The 22,101-nt window shown below is 43.5% G+C and overlaps 1 protein-coding gene across 9 annotated transcripts in view; it reads right to left on the reverse strand.

Moving 5' to 3' along the window:
* The window catches only part of zdhhc11 (zinc finger DHHC-type containing 11), a 147,520-nt gene that overhangs the window by 18,668 nt on the left and 106,751 nt on the right, over positions 1-22,101 (reverse strand). For all 9 annotated transcript variants that reach the window (XR_010977326.1, XM_068055582.1, XM_068055568.1 and 6 more), the window contains exons 5-8: positions 15,443-15,567; positions 8,533-8,688; positions 5,247-5,368; positions 3,793-3,851 (exon numbers count right to left, since the gene is read on the reverse strand). Coding sequence is in view for 8 of the 9 variants with exons in the window: in XM_068055582.1 (XP_067911683.1) it covers positions 3,793-3,851; positions 5,247-5,368; positions 8,533-8,688; positions 15,443-15,567 (462 nt within the window). In the remaining variant the exon portion in view is untranslated. The remainder of the gene's footprint in view (positions 1-3,792; positions 3,852-5,246; positions 5,369-8,532; positions 8,689-15,442; positions 15,568-22,101) is intronic.

Below are 22,101 nucleotides of genomic sequence, written 5' to 3' on the forward strand. Positions count from 1 at the left end.
TCCAACACAGAAGTCCTCAAGGCGGCCAACATCCCCAGCATATACACCCTACTGAGCCAGCGGCGCTTGAGATGGCTTAGCCATGTGAGCCGCATGGAAGATGGCAGGATCCCCAAGAAGACATTGTACAGTGAGCTCGTCACTGGTATCAGACCCACCAGCCGTCCATGTCTCCGCTTTAAAGAAATCTGCAAACGCGACATGATGTCCTGTGACATTGATCACAAGTCGTGGGACTCACTTGCCAGTGATCCCCAGAGCTGGCGGGCAGCCATAAAAGCGGGGCTAAAGTGTGGCGAGTCGAAGAGACTTAGCAGTTGGCAGGAAAAAAGACAGAAGCGCAAGGGGAGAGCCAACTGTGTAACAGCCCCGACAACCAACTTCACCTGCAGCGCCTGTGGAAGAGTCTGTCACTCTAGAATTGGCCTTTATAGCCAGTCCAGGCGCTGCTTCACAAACCACTGACCACCTCCAGGCGCTTACCCATTGTCTCTCGAGACAAGGAGGCCAAAGAAGCAGAAGAATTCTGCACATTTATTTGTCAGCTGCTGGGTAATCAGGGAGAGGTACTGAGTTACGGTGATGAGGGAGAAAGAGAATGTCAGAGAAAGATCCAGACTGCAGCCCTCGTTACAGCCAGTTACACTGTAGTACTGGCATAAATCGAGAGAGTAGAGTGGTTCTTTTCATATTGACAAAGCAGTAGAATTGGGAAAATCAGATATTGCTGGGTCACATATTATGGTAGAATACTATAAAGTAGTTATGGAAAACTGGATTGGAAAAATAGGAATAAAGGGGTGAAACTGTTTTTTGCCAGTAGCAGAAATGAACTGACAGTGAATGAGCAGCTGATTCACTATTGACCTGTTTCATGCTACTGGTGAAGTTCAATTTCACGCCCAAAATACATAAATGGAGCGTGTTTGTGTTGGAGGTAAAACAAATTTATAACCTGGCAAGGATTCCATTTTCTTCTTATCTCCCCTTCAAATTCTGTGCTCTCCCTGTAACAGCCAAGGGGATGGACAGTCAACCTAGCCCCAACCCATTGTCAATATTACATTCTAAAACCAGATTACACACTAGGTACAGGGCAGACTGGGATCTCACGGTGTCTGGGAATCAGAAGGATTAACTTGTGTCCCATTACCTCATGCAAACAGCACATTAAAGTTTTAGAAAGCTGCCCTATTGCACTGAACGTAACTGAGAGGGCATATGGACAGTTATTACATGGCACTGAAGGAGCCCAAGGAATTTTATATCTTTATATTGTCATGAACATGCTTCCATTATTAATATTTTGAGGACTTGTGGAGAGTATTTGAGGAGATGCTGGACTTTTTTTTTAAAGGGCCACTGGAAGGATACTTGGAACTTTGTTTAAAACAAACACCGACTGGAAGAGACAATGAAGGCTAAATAAACATAAGGAGCCTTGCTGGCTATTCGAGTTGTTTACAGAGAAGTCACATTTCTGGGTTTATGGCTCAGGAATTTTTAGTTTCATTTTTGTATATTGTTTGGAGTTTGGTTGGGGTGTAAGCTTGCTAAGAGAGAGAGACCACTAGCTCATCCTGTTACACCTCTTTGAGAATTCAGTGTGAGAACTGGAGAAACTGATGCAGCATTTCTCCTGAGAAGCTTCTGGAAGACTTTCTCTTGACATCTCCTGAACGAACTGCTTCTGAAATGATCCCAGTGAGCACCGCATGTGTCTAGTGACACCCGTCTATGTGTTGCCTGGACGCCAGACCAAAGAACCATGTAGAATAATCCATATCTTATCCTATTTCTTCAAGAATTAACAAGTATTTGGCCAAAGTTTTTTTTTGTAACGTTGATCTCTGCAGAGAAAGCTTCTTTATTTTTCTTTTAACTGATGCGTGCATGTGTGTGTTAGGTTATTAGGAAGGGAATAAATTTATACTTTCATATTTCAACCTGTGTGGTAATAAACTTTGCATCTTTATTGAATGGGTCTTGTTTTATAATAAATTAATAATTTTGTTGTTTATTAAAGAAACCTGGTTGGCAGATTTTTATTCTGAAACTAAAATAAATAAGTATATAACTGACCGTATCAGTAACTCGGTAAAACATTTAAATATATGTTGTGGCCCGTGGAGAAGTGGAACTGGAGAAAGACAGTGCACTCCTCCATCCTCAGTTGTAACAATGTATTGAGCTCCTCCATTTATTGAGAAGAACACTCCCATGGGCAGTTATAATAGCCACAGCCAGTTGTCGACTCATAAGCGCCACTTATTGCCTTGTAGACTTTGCAACTCTGAGGTATAATTCCATTAACTTTTTAAACGTTCTTTCCTAGAATGTGAGTATTGCTGGCAAGGCTGACATTTATTGTGCATCCCCATGCAGTTTGATACAACTAACTGCCTTACTAGACCACTTCAGATGGCTGTTAATAGTCAACCACATTGGCGTGAGACTGGAATGCATCTTGTAGATGGCACATACTGCAGCCATGTTGAACTGGCGGTGGAGGGAGTGAATGCTTAAGGAGAGGGATGGGGTGCTGATCGGGTGAACTGCTTTGTCTTGGATGGTGTCAAGCTTCTAGAGTGTTATTGGAGCTGCACTTATCCAGGCAAGTGAATAGTATTCCATCACACTACTGACTTGTGCCTTATAGGTGATAGAAAGGCTCTGAGGAGTCAGGAGAGGAGTTACTCGCCACAGAATATCCAGCCTCTGACCATCTCTAGTAGCCACAGTATTTATGTGCCTGGTCCAGTTAAGTTTCTAGTCCATGGTAACTCCCAGGATGTTGATGGTGTGGTTTTGACAATGGTAATGCCATTGAACATGAAGGGAAAGTGATTACATTCCCTCGCGCATTTAGCTTCCGATTCTGATTTGCTCACTGCTCATGTTTATTTTACCATACTTGTCTTGTCCTCTGTTGGCTGTTATAACTTTTCTTTGTCTCTGCTAACTCATTCCTTAATTGTACCACAAGTAATATTTTACTGCACTTAACATCAACTTTCCCTGGCTTGAGTGTGAGAGTTGAACATTTTGGCATATGCAATTCAGATAAGTGTGAGAACATTTCATCGCTTTAAGCAGCTGATAATTTGATTTAGATTTTTTTTTAGATTTAGAGATACAGCACTGAAACAGGCCCTTCGGCCCACCGAGTCTGTGCCAACCATTAACCACCCATTTATACTAATCCCACACTAATCCCATATTCCTACCACATCCTCACCTGTCCCTATATTTCCCTACCACCTACCTATACTAGGGGCAATTTATAATGGCCAATTTACCTATCAACCTGCAAGTCTTTTGGCTGTGGGAGGAAACCGGAGCACCCGCAGGAAACCCACGCAGACACAGGGAGAACTTGCAAACTCCACACAGGCAGTACCCAGAATTGAACCCGGGTCGCTGGAGCTGTGAGGCTGCGGTGCTAACCACTGCGCCGCCCCCTTTCTCTAATATTGGGTATAATCAATCAGAGACCAACATCGCAGTAGAAATCATAAGAGGGCCCTATGACTCAAAAGGGCCTGGTGCAAGAGCAGCAAGCTTTCTATGTGAGAGTTAAGAGTTACGATTTAACTGTGTGACTTAAAAAATAAGTGTTTCATATTCCTGAACAACGTTCCTCATAAGTTGCGCAGGTGTGCAGAAGTCGGCCCTTTAAGTTACTGAGTGTGAACAACCACGCAAAGGAATTTAAAGGGCCCGCGTACTTAAACAAATCAGTTTCACACTACGAAACAAAATTAGAGGGTACATATTTCCTGAGTACCTTACCTTGACATGGAGGATGTAGCAAGTTCTATTTCTGGCTCAGTCTTTGCTATAGGCACACCCTGCAATGACAAAACAGGAGATAGAGAATGACAGCAACAAGGGAACAAATAACGAATTACAGCGAACAAGATTAGCAGAATCTATCAGCAATGTATGCAAAATTATTTACAATCCCCATTCCCTTCCCCTCCTGCAAAATCCTTTGCATACCAATCCATTGGCATGATGGCAGCAGTCTAAGCTTTCATTGCAGCAGTCCAGTTTCCACTGCAGCACTCTACCATTGGCTGGCTGCTGCTTGTTCTGCAGTGGAAGCTGCGACATCGAACAACAGACACTGCATCACTGTTGGGTCCTCAAATGTGCACCCACTTCCATGCTGGAAAGGATGGCTCCAAGCTCTGAGCAAAGCCCTGTGCCAAGTTGGTGCTGGTCTTCTCCACGCTCCTTGACACTGACCACAGGCTTCCCAAAACACCAAGCATTTTGTTGTGTATACCCATGAATAATCTAGACCCCCAGGGCTGAATTTTACAGTGGGTGGTCGGGGGCCGGCCTCCGATGTAAAAGTTGGTGCACCTCGCCTGGGGATCCATTCCATATTTTACGGGTCCCCAGGCCTTAATTGCTTGGAGGCGGGACTTCCACCCGCTTGAGGTAGGAAGTCCCACCTAATAGAGCTGCCAGCCAATCAGAGGGCCAGCAGCTCTTTGCCCCAGCAGTGCCACTGGGAACAGTGGCCACTGCTGGGACTACAGCCCAGCATGAAGACAGGATGCTTGAGAGCTGGGAAATAAGGTAAGTTTTGGTTGCCTCACCTGGGGGTAATCAGTTGGGTCCAGATGAGGCAAAGGTGGACATTTGGGGGCAAGGGGCACATGTTGGGTCTTGGGTTGGTTGGGGAAGCAGGGGCAACCTTCCATTTGGCACCCTGTGCCCGATGAGCGGGGCCACCCCAGGATGCTGAGAAGCCACCTGCTTTGCCCAGGCAGCTTTTCCCTGCTCCAGGACACCCGCTTGCCACACGTAAAATCTGCGTAGAGGCGGGCAAAGGCCCTTAAGTGGCCTGGGCGGGCAGGCAGATTTTTGCACCCCACCCCACCCCCGCCGCCCTATGTAAAGGGAGGCGGAGGCGGGAGTGGGTCAGGAAGGCCGCCCGGAGCCTCCCGCTCCATTTTACGCCACCCGCAGCACCCCCCCCCCCCCCCCATCGCCACCATCCGGCTCGTTGGGATGGCGTAAAATTCCTGCCTCAGTCTCTTCTAATAGTGCCAGGGGATCTTCACATCCATCCAACGAGGCAGTTAGGACTCCGGTTTAACATCTCATCCAAAGGACAGCACCACTAACAGTGCAGCACTCCCTCAGTACTACATTGAAATGTTAGCCTGGGCTATTAAATCTTGAGTGGGGCCTGAACTCACGATCTTGTGACTGCCTCTATTGCACTCTACCTGAAGAGCGGTCATCCTAGCAGAAGCAGTCTGTGCAGTCTCGGGATCTTTCCCATGGTCTCGAATGTCCTGGTTCTGACGCTCCCGTACGACGTATTCATATGTACTTAACTTCTTGAACACTGGAAAAGAACAGGAATGACATTCAGCTCATCTACCCTAAAGAGAGCGGCAGCATATCCATTTCAACAGTGAGATACAATATGTTGCTACAAACAAAAAAACTTGCACCAGAGACAAGATATGGTACTCAACTTTAAACAACCACTTGAATTCATAAAGGTTCTTTAACATAGGAAGATTAGTCTAATTATCCCAGATTCACAGCCTGTTCACTGTAGGAGACTTTTCTGTCTTGGGATTCCTGTGTCTTCAGTGGATACCAAAGCTGATGAGAAAGAGATGAGAGCAGACAGGAGAGAGATGTTCTCAATCTGGGAGCCAGAAGCTTTCTCCCAGTTCAAAACTGTGTGGCAAGTTCAAATTAAAAAAAACTCAAATTGCCCAGCAGGTTAGTCATGTGACTAGTGGGTGTGACCACATCCGATTGTGTATTCGGCCACCTTAGCACTCAACCTGGAATGTGAGCTCCTCCACCCTCAACGTCTGGTAATCAAAAGTCCATTGTGGATTAAATTGGAGCCCCTAAATCCATTCCAAGTACTGTCTGCTAATAATATGCAAAAATGTCCTTCCAGCCAGGGGCTTGGAAACCCCTTGTAATATGCCTTCTCTTCTTCCCAGCAACAATTTTAACATTTAATGTCCATGTGGCAAAATTAGTGTGCCTCATTCTTGGCAGATGGGGCCCTGCATGAAATGAGGCAAAGGGAAGGGAGACTGCACTAAAGGACAGAGTCAGAGGACATGAGCTGGGACAAATGGCTGGAAAAGATTATGTGGTAGGATGGAAGACTATAGAAAAGGGACAGAAGACCGGGGGAGGTTGTGGTGATCAAGTAGGCAAAGCCCAAAGAGGTATTTGAAGATGGGATGTGGATTTTAAATTTACTATGTTAGAGAACAGGAAACCAGGATAAGTCTGTAAGAAAGGGATGGGTGAAGGTGTAAGGACTCCATTCCAGTTTCTTCATCTCTGACACATCTGCTCTGATGATGCAACCTTCCACAACAGTGCTTCTGATATGTCTTCCTTTTTCCTCAACCGAGGATTTCCCCTCACAGTGGTTGACAGGGCCTTCAACTGTGTCCGGCCCATTTCCCACACCTCTACCCTCACCCCTTCCCCTCCCTCCCAGAACCACTTTCCATCAGCCTCCACATCCAGAGGATCATCCTCTGCCATTTCTGCCACCTCCAGCCTGATGCCACCACCAAACGCATCTTCCCCTCCTCTGTCAGCATTCCGAAGGGATCATTTTCTCCGTGACACCCTGGTCCACTCCTCCATTACCCCCGACAACTCGTCCCCTTCCCACGGCACCTTCCCATGCAATCGCATGAAGTGTAATACCTGCCCTTTTACCTCCTCTCTCCTCACTATCCCAAGCCCCAAACACTCCTTTCAGGTGAAGCGGCGATTTACTTGTACTTCTTTTAATTAGTATAATGTATTCGCTGCTCACAATGCGGTCTCCTCTACACTGGGGAGACAAAACGCAGATTGGGTGACGGCTTTGCTGAACACCTCTGCTCAGTCTAAAAGCATGACCCTGAGCTTCCAGTTGCTTGTCATTTCAACGCTCCCCCCTGCTCTCATGCAAACATTTCTGTCTTTGGCCTGCTCCAGCGAACATCAACGCAAGCTCGAGGAGCAGCACCTGATCTTTCGATTAGGCACTCTCCAGCCTTCCAGACTGACATTGAGTTCAATAACTTCAGAGCATGACTGGCCTTTTTTTAATAATTTATTTTTTAACCATGTGCCTGCTTTTCATGCAGTCAGAGCTGCTCATTTTTCTGCTATTAACACTCTCTCTGGACTAATGCTTTATCTTTCACCACAAGCATTAACACACGCTTTGCTTTTGTCCCAGGACAGCTTTTTATCTAATCTCCCTCTGCCCTATCAGACACCTTCCCCTTTGTTCTCTTCCCCGCTCCCATCCCCTTCACTTGCTTAAAACCTAATTCTTTTTTAACCTTTGCCAGTTCTGATGAAAGGTCACAGAACTGAAACATTAACTTTGCTTCTCTCTCCACAGAAGCTGCCAGACCTGCTGCATATTTCCAGCACTTCTTGTTTTGTTTCAGATTTCCAGCATCTGCAGTATTTTGCTTTTATTATATGGGTGAAGGGGTGTTAGTTTAGTGCAGTGCAGGGCAGGGCAGGGCAGGACAGGATAAGGGAAGCGGAGTTTTGTACAAATTGGAGTTTATGGAGGATAGAGAATGGGGGTAATTGAGTTTAGAAGTGACAAAAGTGTGGAGAAAGGTTATAGTGGCTGAGGAGATGATATAAGCTTGGGCAATATTACAGAGCTGGAAGGCCTTCAGCCACCTTTCCCTTCTTACTAAAACACTGTGACTAAATTTCTCCATCTCACCACCTTTCTCCTTCAAAACCCTTTACAGATGGATAGAATGTGAAATCTGAAGTTCATAACTGTCAGGACACTCAAGCTTAGAAATTGGTCGACACTGCACCCATTTTACAGGCATAAAAAATATAAGTTGCCCCTAGTATAGGTAGGTGATAGGGAAATATAGGGACAGGTGGGGATGTGGTAGGAATATGGAATTAGTGTAGGATTAGTATAAATGGGTGGTTGATGGTCGGCACAGACTCGGTGAGCCGAAGGGCTGTTTCAGTGCTGTATCTCTAAACTAAACTAAACTAAAAACGGCGGCTAAGCATCCAATATGTTGGGTGGTTTGAGCGCGTACATACCGCACTGATCTCCACGTCGGTAAAGGCTGGAGTTTAGGTGTCCAAGGGCACTGCTCGATATAGTCATTAGTCCCTTTGCAGTTACAAATAAGGGGTTAACACCTGATTCAGGACCTCTCCCCAAAATTGGGCTGTCCTGAATTCAGGTGGTCCCAGCTAGGCCTGCTGTATTTTCAGGAAACCATGCACTACACATAGCATAATCATTGTCCATAAAGGGACTGCTGCCGCCCGCCACCAAAAGGTCAAATCTTCTGCCCAATCACTCCACTCCCTCCCTATTGGACCCCACCTCCACCCAACCAAGGATCGCTGGCAGCAATGTAGCACAGCAGTCGAAATTTAAATCGCAGGTCCTTTCCACCAAAACAAACCCAATAATTATATTCATAATTTGAAATGACAAATGAAAAGGTTTGGCTCTCTCACACTCACACAGATAAACATGAAAGCCCAGCAGATGGCCAAGTAACATCAGTGAAGCGAGTCCGAAGATAATAGTGATTCCCGCTATGACTAGAATTCCAGCCTGGGTTGTCTCCATGGGAGCAATGGGCAGAAATACTAACCAAGTGTTGTTTCCTTGAACATCTGTGCAGATAAAGAAAAATGCAATCATTTAAGTGTGGCACAATTGACTAAACAATACCACCCTGATATTACACCGACCACTCCAAGGGCTGGATTTTACCATGCTCACGACGTTGGGCTCCATGGTAGGGGGGGATGGGGAGGGGCAGGGGGTGGTGCCAGAGGATGGTTGCAGCAGAGGCCCGCCATGGAGCTCGATGCCGGGAGGGCCTGGCCTGATCCTCCTGGTGGCAGCAAGACTCCGTGGCAGCCCAGCCCCCCGCCGCTGGGTGACGGGACCTGCACCTACTTATTTAAATCAATGAAATGAATACATTTAACTGCACTTACCTGCAATCCTCCGGGCCCGCCGCGATCCTTAGTGCGGTGGCCGGCACTCCCATGCCTTCAATTCCCTGTCTGGGGAAAGCCGGCGTGGCGCTGGTGGGGAGTGGGAAGAAGTTAAGACTTCTAGTGCTGGGGGTGTGGTGACAGGGTCAAATAAACATAATGAGTGTAGGGTGTGGTGAGAAGGGGCGAGATCTAAACTTTGTGCAGTCTGGGGAGTGGGGGAAGGTCAGATTTAAAAGGTAAGCGTTCGGGGGTGGGGGGGGCAGGGAAGGGCAAATAGTTAATGTAATTGTTAATGGGGAGTGGGAAAGGTGTGTTAGAAATTTATTTGATAAATTTTGGTTGGGGGGGGTGGGGGTGTCTTTCAAAATTTAAATATGCCAGCTGAGCTGGCTGCCCTTTAAAAATGGCACCATCGCCTGCGCACAGGCAACTTACACCATTGCTGGCATCGGACAGCCCACCGCCTCCCCGTAATTGCAGGGGGTGGTGGGGGGTGGGGCTGGGCCACCCCAGCTATTTAAATGAGCCGCCGCGCAGGAGATTGCAGTGGCTGTTTGATGTGCGGCCTGCAAATGCAGGTCGCCATTTTTTGACCTCGCTGCCGGGAGCAACAGTGGGCTCTTAAAATCTGGCCTCCAATCTGTAACATCTACCCGAATAAACTGTCCGACAGGGCAGTCTATGATCAACAACAAAAGGAAGTTACCGAATTACAACTAGACCCTGGACTTGTAGACTTCTGTCCTTGCATCTCTGCTCCATAGCAGGAGCTAAGCAGCAGGATGTTTTGCAAGGGTATCCTTGCTTCTATTCCACTTAGCATTCGAAAGGGCATTTGATTCGCTTTTGAGTTCAACATCCTTTGACTCATGAGCTATCTGGTTCACAATACAGTCTGTATTTTTGGACCCAGCAACTGCAACTTGGATTTACGTAGCGCCTTTAGCATATTAAAACATCCCAAGATGCTTCACAGGAGCCTTATCAAACAATATTTGGCGCTGAGTCACATAAGATGATATTGCGGCAGGAGATCAAAATCTTGGGAAAAGGAGTAGGTATCTAAGGAGCATCTTAAAGGAGGAGAGAGAGGATGAGATGCAGAGAGGTTTAGGGAGGAAATTCCAGAGATTATTGCCCGTGTAGCTGAAGGCATGGCTACCAATGTTGGAGCAAAGAATATGGAGGAAGCGCAAAGGTCAGAATAATGGAGAGGGAAAGACTGGTTGGTCTATTGAGCAATTACACATCATGACCCCTCAGTGTTCCATCCCACTAGCAATCATGTAGTCTCCCAGGAGAGACAGATAGATGAGCAGTTGGGTTTATTTCTCCCATTTATATTGCCTAACATAAACCTGGCATTTTAAGAAAACTCGCAATGGCACAAACCAACAGTATTTGGCAAGCACAAGTCGTTAGTTAGTGCCAACATAGCAGCCAAGGTAATCTGGTGTAAAGCATAGTGTGGGGGCACAAGCTGATGGGGGGGATATAATTAATGTCTCCAAGACACAGAAGTAATGGTGGAAAAAAGCCCAGATTTCAGTGTCAGCTGTGTCTCATGGGTAGCACTATCACTTCAGAGTCAGAAGGTTGTGGGTTCAAGTCATGGTTCAAGGATTTGTTAAGGGAAAGTCGTGTATTACTAACTTAATTGAATTTTTTGAGGAAGTAACAAGGAGGATTGATGAGGGTAGTGCAGTGGATGTTGTCTATGTGGATTTTAGCAAGGCATTTGACAAGGTCCCACATGGCAGACTGGCCCGAAAAGTAAAAGCCCATGGGATACAGGGGAATGTGGCAAGTCAGATCCTAAATTGGCTCAGGGACAGGAAACAAAGGATATTGATCAACGGACGTTTTTGCGAATGGAAGGCAGTTTCCAGTGGCGTTCCACAGGGCTCAGTGTTGGGTCCCTTGCTGTTTGTAATATATATTAATGATTGGGACTTAAATGTGGGAGGCACGATTGGGAAATTTGCAGATGACACAAAAATTGATACTGAACAGGATAGTTGTAGACTCCAGAAAGATATCAATGGAGTGATTGAGTGGGCAGAAAAGTGGCAAATGGAATTCAATCCAGAAAAGTGTGAGATAATGCATTTGGGGAGGGCAAACAAAGCAAGGGAGTACACAATAAATGGGAGGATATTGAGAGGGGTAGAGAAAATGAGAGACCTTGGAGTGCATGTCCACAGGTCCCTGAAGGTGGCAGGGCAGGTAGATAAGTGGTGAAGAAGGCATATGGAATGCTTTCCTTTATTGGCTGAGGTATAGAATACAAAAGCAGGAATGTAATGCTGGAACTGTATAAAACAGCTGGAGTATCGCATACAGATCTTGTCATCACATTACAGGAAGGACATAATTGCTCTGGAGACAGTACAGAGGAGATTTACAAGAATGTTGCCAGGACTTGAAAATTGCAGCTATGAGGAAAGATTGGATAGACTAGGGTTGTTTTCCTTAGAACAGAGGAGGCTGAGGGGTGACTTAATTGAGGTGAACAAAATTATGAGGGGCCTATTTAGAGTAGACAGGCAGGACCTGTTTCCCCTGGCAGAGACGTCAATTACCAGGGGACACAAATTTAAGGCGATTGGTAGAAGGATTAGAGGGGACATGAGGAAAAACTTTTTCACCCAGAGGGTGGTGTGTGTCTGGAATTCACTGACAGGAACAGTGGTGGAGGCAGAAACCCTCAACTCATTTAAAAGGTACCTGGACCTGCACCAGAAGTACTGTAACCTGCAAGGCCATGGAGCAGGTGCTGGAAGGTGATATTAGATTGGGAGGCTAGTTTTTTCAGCCAGCACAGACACAATGGGCTGAATGGCCTCTTTCTGTGCTGTTACTTTTCTATAAGAAGTCCCATTCCAGAGACCTGCACACATAATCTAGGCTGACAATTAATACAGAACTGAAGGTATGCTGCACTGTCAGAGGTGCTATTATTTGGATGAGACATTAATCCAAGGCTTCATCCTCCCTCCCAAATGAACATAAAAGATTCCACAGCACTGTCTGAAGAGCAGGGGAGTTCTCCCTGGTGCAAAAACAGAAAATGCTGGCAATACTCAGCAGGTCAGGCAGCATATGCAGAGAGAGTATTTCTAGTATTTTCTGTTTTGTTTCAGATTTCCAGCATCTGCAGCATTTTGCTTTTGTATTAGTTCTCCCTGGTGTCCTGGCCAATATTTATATCACAACTAACACCATTAAAACCGATTATGTGGTCATTATCTCACACTGTTTGTTGGACCTTGTTGTGCACAAATTAACTTCTGCATTTCCTTTCATTACAAAAGTGATTCACTTCAATGTATTTAATTGGCCATAAAGCGCTTTGCGATGTCCTGAGATCATGAATGCAAGTTTGTTCTTTCTTGCAGGAGCTGGATGGTTGAGCCTTGAAACTACTATAGGGACATTCCACCAAAGAAAGAGTGGAGAGTGGATAGGCCCAGTGCCACAAGGGAGTGGAGCCATTATGACAATAAGGATGGTTCAGTGATGCTCACATCAATCAATCCTTCTGAAGTGATCAGCCCAGAACTAGTTGCTATTTTAATGTAAATGTTTCCACTCCATCCCCTCTAGAATTGATTGCCTTTTTGAGGGAGATTCTGGGGCCTGTGTCAAAGGCTTCAGCGCCACACACACCAGCTCCCAGCCAGCAAACGTTCCACTGAGGCCATTAAAAGTAGTCAATGGTGGAACTCCCATGGTAGGCTGGAAACACTTCCAGGACTCCCTGCTCTAGATGCTAGAAAATTCCCCACCCCCACTTAACTGAAAATGGTTCCACCAAAAAAACGATGGAGTGGAATCCCTGTTCCGCTTTACGAGCTTTGATCTGGAGATCGCTTGGCTTCCCATCATTGTTCAGACTAGTATTTTGGGTCCTGGGTATTTGGATCATATTTTAGAAATTTCTGAATGCATGACTCGAAAAACAACCAGGTGGAAAGCATAACCCCCTTTGGAACATTGAACACTACATTAATTACGTATCTGTGGAGTTCTCACTGAAAAAAGAACATGGTGATTCGGGTTGTTAACCCTCAGGATTGTCTTGGAGTCACAAGAAAATGTTTTGAGCAACACGGGGAAAAGTGATAGGGACATTAAAAACAGTGGGTTTTTTTCATCTTCTTAGAACCCTTTCTTTTATTAGTTAAAAAAATTGGTGGGGGGGCAATAAAGGCTGGGTGGAGTGGTTGGCGGCGGAAGGTCAAGAGATGAAACCTTCAGGAATATGTCCAGAGTTGGCGATGCTAATGAGTTTGTTTAATTTGGTAATTTATGGGCGTAAATGCTCCACATAATCAGTAAGCTTTTAAATTAAAGCTGCAAGAAGAACATAAAATAGCCTGTGCTCATATTTTAACCCTTTTAGACCCTAGGGGCTATACTTTGTTGATCACTACTTGCTGTTCCTTTGTGCTCATTAGAAATTCTTCATTTGTGCACCAAGGTATTAAATGTAGCCTGGGTATTTCCGCACATAAGGCATCATCGCCAATATTCCTATGTTCTGGCCCAGGGTCATTGGATAGTTTTCAGGAGTGAGAACCTTGGATTATTCCCTTTTCCCTGTGTGGAGGTTGCCTTGGTTGTGTTGTTTTCCCTCTGTAAGCAAATAAGATAATTCTGGAATAAAAACAAAATACTGTGGATGCTGGAAATCTGAAATTAAAACAGAAAGTGCTGGAAATATTCAGCAGGTCTGGCAGCATCTGTGGAGAGAGAAACACAAAGTTGACATTTTGCGTCAGATATGACTCTTCTTCAGAACCCAAGATAGTTTTGGACATTCTTGTTAGGGCTTCATGTGATGAATTTCCATCAAGTTAGCTGATTTCTATAATCCTTAGCTTAGAGTTCTGAGGCAAACTGCAGCATTCCTAAACCACCCATACTCAGATCAGTTATCTCAGCACAGACCAGGCTCTTAGCATGGGAATTTCCTACTGTGTGGCTCAATGTCGCACCACTCCATTCATTTACCTTTGTGTTAATGCAGAAACCCTGAAGGTCAATATTTTTTGAACGCCTTTAGAATACACATATCCAAAAATGAAGAGGGTTTAAATGGTAGGGGTGGCTACACCTTTCAGATAAGATGCAGATATAGTTGAATTTCGAATGGGAATAGGAACAAGAACATACAACAATAACTTTACTTTATATGGCAGTTTTAACATAGATGAACATCTCAACGTGCTTAACGGGAGGCAAGCATTTACATTATCAATTAAAATGGGGGCCAGAAGGGAAGGAAAGTGATCAAGAGTTTAGTGGGAATAGGGACAAGGTGGTATCAGGTGGGAGTTATAAATAAGTTGAGCTCAGAGGGGGCATAGTAGAGAACTGGCATGGACATGATGGGCTGAATGGCCTCCTACTGTGCCATAAATCTTTCTATGTTTCTATGTGGAGTAACTAAGAGAAGACAAGTGTTCAGGGCTGGGGAAATGGAACTAGACTGGAAGGAAGTTGACTTAATGGGCAAGGGAAAGGGCGAAGGCAGCAGAAGCAGCTGAACAGACAGTCTTTATGTTGGAGATGAAGAAATCCTTGAGCTCCTCACATTTGTTTCATAGACAGGTAGAGGGACAGGGAAGAGAGTTTAAGAAAGAGGTCTGTCATAGAGATAAGGAGCCTGGGTTTATCTTTTCTCTCCAGGATGATTTTAGAGTACTGGTGATTTTAGCAGGGATATGAGAGTTTGGGTAGAGCTTGATTTGGTCAAGCTAAATCTTGTGATGAATAGCCAAGTCAGTATGCACTAGACATATCCAACAGCTAACAGTCACTTTCACTGTTATCAGCTTATTTCCAGATTTTTAAAAACTGAATGTTAGCAAGTCTAATGGACCACAGAGAGCAATAGCTCCCAAAATACAGGACATGGCAACTGAGCTGTGAACATAGCACCCCCAGCACTGTCCCCCCACCCAACTCATGTCACCTGTAGAAAGTTCCATTAGCAAAGGTCTTAAGAGCCCTCAATTGGGCATCAGAATATGAAGCCTATATTCTTCTGTGTGGAACAAAAACAACAACTTGCATTTATATAGCACCTGCAATGTGGTAAAGTGTACCAAGGCACTTCACAGGGACATTATCAGACAAAATTTCACACTGAAACACACAAAGGAATATTAGGGAAGATGATCAATAGCTTGGTCAAAGAGATAGGTTTTAAAAAGCGACTTAAAGGAGGACGGAGAGGTAGAGAGATGGAGAGATTTATAGAGGGAAATCCAGAGTTAGGCCTAGACAGCTAAAGGCACGGCCACCAATGGGAGAATGATGAAAAAACATAGCAACAATGGCAGAAACCATTTCTTTTTGTAAGGCCATAATGTTACATCAAACATGAGCCTCAACCCAAGTCTCAGACACATACTTTCAAACTGAGGAGCTGTGCGAAGTTCTTCAGGATTTACAAATTGCTGGATGAAAACATAAATGATAACGAGTACAATCAGCAGGATACCGAGAACGGCTGACACCACAGTGTGGAAGAAAAACCTAAAGAGATTTGAAAAAGCAGAATATTAGATGTGGCTAATTTAAGAATTAAAATATGCTTATATTTCTTAACCCTCTGGGGTTTGCAGTTTGTTATCAGAATATTGTACAAAGAAAGAATTTGCATTTACACAATGCCTTTCAAGACCTCAGGATGTCCCAAAACTCTTTATGACCAGTGATATACCTTTGAAGTGTAGAATCTAGAATGGTTACAGCACAGAATGAGGCCAATTATCCCATCCAGGATATGCTGGTTCTCTGGAAGAGCAATTTAGCTAGGATAACTCCCCAGCCCTTCCCTGTAGCCTTCAGGTGCTTATCCAATTCCCTTTTGAAAGCCATGATTGAATCTGCCTCCACCACACTCTCAGGCAATGCATTCCAGATCCTAACCACTCAACACATAGAAAAGTTTTTCCTCATGTCACCTTTGGGTCTTCTGCCAATCACTTTAAATCTTTGCCTTCTGGTTCTGGACCCTTCTGCCAATTGGAACAGATTCTCTCTATCTACTCTGTCTAGATCCCTTATGACTTTGAACATGTCTATCAAATCTCTCACCCTCCCCTTCTCCAAGGAGAACAACCCCACCTTCTCCAATCTATCCACATAACTGAAGTCCCTCATACTCAGAACCATTCTTGTCAATCTTTTCGGCACCCTCTTGAAAGCCTTGACATCCTTCTTAAAGTACGGTGCCCAGAATTGGATACAATGCTCCAGTTGAGGCCGAACCAGTGTTTTACAAAGGTTCATCAAAATTTCCTTGCTTTTGTACTCTATGCGCCTATTTATAAATCCCAGGATCCCGTATGTGTTTTTAACCACTTTCTCAACCTGCCATGATTTATGCAAATATACCCGCAGGTCATGCAGTTCTTGCAGCCCCTTTAGAATTGTACCCTTTAGTTTATAGTACTTCTCATTCTTCCTACCAAAATATATCATGTTGCACTTCTCTGCATTAAATTGCATCTTCCATGTGTCAGCCCATTCCACCAGGCTGCCTGCGTCCTCTTGCAGTCTGTCACTATCCTCCTCACAGTTCACAATACTTCCAAGTTTTGTGTTATCTGCCAATTTTGAAATTGTGTCCTGTACACTTAAGTCTAATGTCATTAATATAGATCAAGAAAAGCAGTGGTCCTAGTATTGATCCCTGCGGAACACCTTCCTCCGGTCTGAAATATAACTGTTCACCACTACTCTCTTTTCTGTCACTCAGCCAATTTCGTAACCATGATGCCACTGTCTCTCTTATTCCATAGGCTTTAATTTTCCAGCAAGCCTATTTGTGTGGCACTTTATCAAACACCTTTTGGAAGTCCATATACACCACATCAACTATATAAATTTTTAGCCTATCTAGTATCTCAACTACCTCCTCTTTCACTATGTCTTAGGCAGCATCTTCTTCCTTGGTAAAGACAGATGCAAAGTATTCATTTAATACCTCAGCTATGCCCTCTGCTTCCACGTGTAGGTTTCGTTTTTGATCTCTAATCGGCCCCACCCTTCCTCTTACTACGCTTTTACTATTTATAGGCCTGTAGAAGACTTTTGGATTTATTTTTATGTTAGCTGCCACTCTCCTCTCTTATTCTCTCTTTGTCCCTCTTATTTACTTTTTCACTCCCCCTCTGAACTTTTGATATTCAGCCTGGCCCTCACATATTAATGACCAGACATCTGTCACATGCCCCCTTTTTCTGCTTCATCTTACTCTTTATCTCTTTCATTATCCAGGGAGCTCTGGCTTTGCTTGCGCTGCCTTTCCCCTTGTAGGAATGTACCTCAACTTTACCTGAACCTTCTCCTCATTGATCAATTACAATTTTGCCCGCCAATCTTTGATTCCAGTTTAGCCTGGACAGATCTGTTCTCAACCCACTGAAATTGGCCCTCCTCCAATTAAGTATTTTTACTCTAGATTTCTCCTTGTCCTTTTCCATAACTAATCTAAACCTTATGATACAATGGTCACTGTTCCCTAAATGTTCCCCTACTGACACTTGATCCACTTGATCCACCTCATTAATTATACTTAACTGCTTGAGTTGAACTTAATAGGCAAATCCAGCAAGTACTTAAAAATAAGGGGGAGCCTGAGGGTGAGATAGCATCTGAACAAAGGTTAGGGAGGAGTGATGTAAATTGACCAGCAAGTTCTGGAACTACACATCTCACGGCATATCTCTTAATCCCCTGAATTTACTGGCTGAGTTGCACATTAACAACGGCATGCATCATTTGTGTAGAGATTCAGTAGCATTATTTTTACAGCAAGATCCAGTCAATATTCTCTACAAAGGTTTTTTAAAAATTTTAACATATTTCTGGACATAATTTCAAACTTTGGTGGAGAACAAATCAACTAAAGTTCCCTTTAATTACAATAAAAACTTGCATTTACATAGAACTTTTAACATTGCAAAAATATCCCCCAAGCTGCTTCATAGGAGCATTATCTGACAAACTTTGACATTGAGCCACATAGAGGGATATTAGGAGAGGTGACCAAAACCTTGGTCAAAGAAGTAGATTTTACGGAGCGACATAAAGGAGGAGACAGAGGTAGAGAGAAGAAATTTATGGAGGGATCAAGACAGCTTGGTCCCGAGGCAGCTGTAGGAATGGTTGCCAATGGTGGAGCAGTGAAAATCAGGGATGTGCAAGAGGCCAGAATATGTAGAGCCATAGAGATCTTGAAGGATTGTAGGGATGGAAAAGGTTAGAGATGGGGAGAGGCGAGACTAGGGTTGCCAACTCTGATTGGCGCAAATTCCCAGAGGTTTCATCACATGAGCTCCTACCTCTGACCGCCTTGCCCCCAAACTCTAGCCAATGGTTGTCCAACATGTCCATACTCGCAGTACAATACCTTGTCACACCAGTTGAAAAGAGAACAGATACTTAATAACCCAACTGGATGATTCTTGTATGTCTGTCAAGCAGCCCTTCATCCCATGTCCAATACTTTTATAACTAATAGACAAAAGTCTTCAAATAATTTTTTAAAATCACTTTTTTATTGCCCTATCATTTTTCTCCTGGATTGTTCACCGCAGTGTCATGGAGATTAGTCTTTAATTTCTGGAGGGGTGGTAATCCTAGGCAAGGTCATGGCAGAATTTGAATGTAAAGATGAGAGTTTTAAAATCAAGATGTTGCTGGACCAGGACCCAATGTAGGTCAGCGAGTACAGGGATGATTGGTCAAAGGGATTTTGTTGCCTGTATCCTAATGATTTGGTCGCTGTGAGGCAACCATGGAGTGACCTCTCCATGGCGTAACAGCCCCGACAACCAATTTTATCTGCAGCACCTGTGGAAGAGCCTGTCACTCTAGAATTGGCCTTTATAGCCACTCCAGGCGCTGCTGCACAAACCACTGACCACCTCCAGGCACTTACCCATTGTCTCTCGAGACAAGGAGGCCAAAGAGAGAGATCCTAATGTGCACCGAGTTTTTGATGAGTTGGAGTTTATGGAGGGTGGAAGATAGAATGGTGGCCAGGAGAGCTTTGGAATAGTCGACTCTAGAGGTAACAATAGTATGGATGAGGATTTCAGCAGCAGATGAGCTGATGCAAAGTCAGAAGTGGGAACAGGCTGTTTTGGTGATGGATATGGTCACTTCAAGTATGTTGCACTTGTTTACATTTAAGACAAAATAAGGGCACCATTGATTAAAGTCACTTAGCTTGGAAAATGCTTTAGAATAAAGTTGCTTTCCCTCAGCAATTAAAGAATTATCCAAGTGTTTTTAAGTGACTCAAACAGTTGTACGAACCAAGCCTCAGTAAACACAATCTTACCTGTAAATAAGCATTTCATTTTTACCTTGGCAACTGTTGCATATAAACTGGATTATTTGTACCTTCTCTACCCTGGCTCTGCTATGCAGTTAACCATTAACTACATTGGCTCGAAGGCATTTCAGCAATACTTAACAGCCCCACTCTGAAACTATACCCTCGGTTACTAGATTACATGCCGGAAGTCTATTTGGAGAACCACTTATTTTCAAATCAGTTATAAATAACTACTGCCCAATCACAACACACAGAGACCTTTTTTTTCAAATGTTGTTTAGAAGATTATCCAGATTAGATTTACTGTAAGGTAAAAAAATTAAAGATTAACCAGTTGGGGCTAAAGATTAAACTTTAAAATATATTCTAAATAGAGCAGCCTCCTAACTAAACTGAAGAATCCTAAATGTACCACAACGTCTGAGAATATTTGTTGTTTGTTGCTCCTCATTTCGACAGTAAATCCCTCTCGCCATGACATCCCTTGGGATAACATTTAATTTTTACAAGCCCTCTCCCTCCCCTAAAAAAGAACACAGAATCCTCAGTGCACCATGCATTTTCCAAGACATGGGTAAGAATTACTACATTCTTTTCATCACTTCATCGAGATCCTTCAAGGACAGATCTCCAGGCATTGTACCAGTCTTGTAGTTAGAACTGTCAAGAAAGACTGAACAGGCTGGGACTCTCTTCTCCAGAAAAGAGAAGGCCGAGGGGTGACCTGATAAGAAGTCTTTTAAATTATGAAGGGATTTGATAAGGCAGACAGAGAACTTGTTTACACTTGTGGGCGAATCCAAAACTAGAGACCATCAATATGATAATCACTAATAAATCCAATAAAGAATTCATGAGAAATTTCTTTTCAAAGAGAGTGGCTACAATGTGGAACTTGCTACTACAAGGAATATTTGAGACAAATAGCATAGATGTGTTTAAGGAGAAGCTAGTTAAGTACATGGAAGTCCCTGCCAAGTTATCCTGGCTGAGTTCAGCTAACTCAGTACAGATAAAGATACAAAACTTATTGGTCTATATAGTCTAATAGCCATATCATGTGCCAATGTCCCATGGGGAAAGCGGGACATTATCTTATCTTTTGGTTACATTTTTGAAGTAAGCATTCAACATATTTGTCTATTGGGGTACCACAGAGCTTCTATGATGTAGATGATCTGTAGGTAGGTAAAATGCACAACTGCATTCTGCTCAGCCAGTTCACATTCAAAATAAAATAGCATTCTTGTTATCCGTTGATGAGATTACAGGAATACTTTACTTTTTTAAAAAAAGTTTGACTCTTTAAAGAATGTATATCAATTTTTTAGGCCTGATTTTTGGTTGAAGAATCATATTAGTGATTTCCACATTAACATGGGAAATTTAAGCATACATCTCCTTCAAATAGTTTTGTATTCTAGGCCTCTAACAATTTGTTTTCAAATTACATCAGAATTAGCTGGTCAGTATCTTATAGTATGAGTGCGGAGTTTGCAAGCTGAGCGGAGTTTGCAAGTTCTCCCTGTAACCGCGTGGGTTTTCGCCGGGTGCTCCGGTTTCCTCCCACTGCCAAAGACTTGCAGGTGATAGGTAAATTGGCCATTGTAAATTGCCCCTAATGTAGGTAGGTGGTAGGGAATATGGGATTACTGTAGGGTTAGTATAAATGGGTGGCTCTTGGTCGGCACAGACTCGGTGGGCCGAAGGGCCTGTTTCAGTGCTGTATCTCTAAATAAATAAAAATAAAAAAAAGTATAGAAAGATATGCTGATAGGGTTGGATGAAGTAGGGTGAGAGGAGGGTCATGTCGAGCATAAACACTGGCATAGATCAGTTGGGCCAAATGGTATGTTTTTCTCCTGCTTTCTGCTGTAAATACTGTGCACGTCTATGTACAACACAAATTGTCTATAAAACACACAAGAAAGTCTTAGAAACATATTTCTGTATTTGCATACATACATTTTGATTGCACATGGAACAGAATAAATGAGGTCACACTCCAACGGACTGGTTAATTATTATCTACTTCCCAGCAACACATTAATTGAGACGTTAATTTGCCTTTATTCTTTTCAGATACTGATTGCACTGTTCATTTCCGGAATTTTTCATTTTTATCTTAGATTTCTAGCATTTACAGTTTTTTTGCCTTTTTAAAAAATTAATATAAATAGCAAACCTCAGATACAGAAAACAATGGTCAAAGTCTAATAACTTGGCAATATAGACTAAGTTAGATGAAGATAACTAGTTTCACTAGCTAAAATGCTGTAGTAAATGAATGAAATATCACAGAATTTAAATATATTCTTACTCCCTAAAACAAATGACCAGTTTAATAATTGAAATACATCCCAGCTCAGCTCAGAGGTAGCATGCTCACCTCTGAGTCAAAAGGTTGTGGTTTTAAGTTTAACTGCAAAACATTTGCATATAATCTAGGCTGACACTTCAGTGCAGCACTGAGGGAGTGTTGCACTGTCAGAGGTGCCATCTTTCAGATGAGACGTTAAACCAAGTCAGCCCTCGAAGGTGGATGTAAAAAGATCCTATGGCCATTATCCGACTAAGAGCAGGGGATTTCTCCTGGCCAACAATCATCCCTTAACCAATGCTAGAAAGAGATTATCTAGTAATTTATCTCATTGCTAGTGTTCAGCACAGTGGGATATCTGATTAATTCTATCAAAAAAAGAACATAGGATAACACC

Source organism: Heterodontus francisci, chromosome 2, assembly GCF_036365525.1.
Source record: "Heterodontus francisci isolate sHetFra1 chromosome 2, sHetFra1.hap1, whole genome shotgun sequence".
Taxonomy (NCBI): domain Eukaryota; kingdom Metazoa; phylum Chordata; class Chondrichthyes; order Heterodontiformes; family Heterodontidae; genus Heterodontus; species Heterodontus francisci.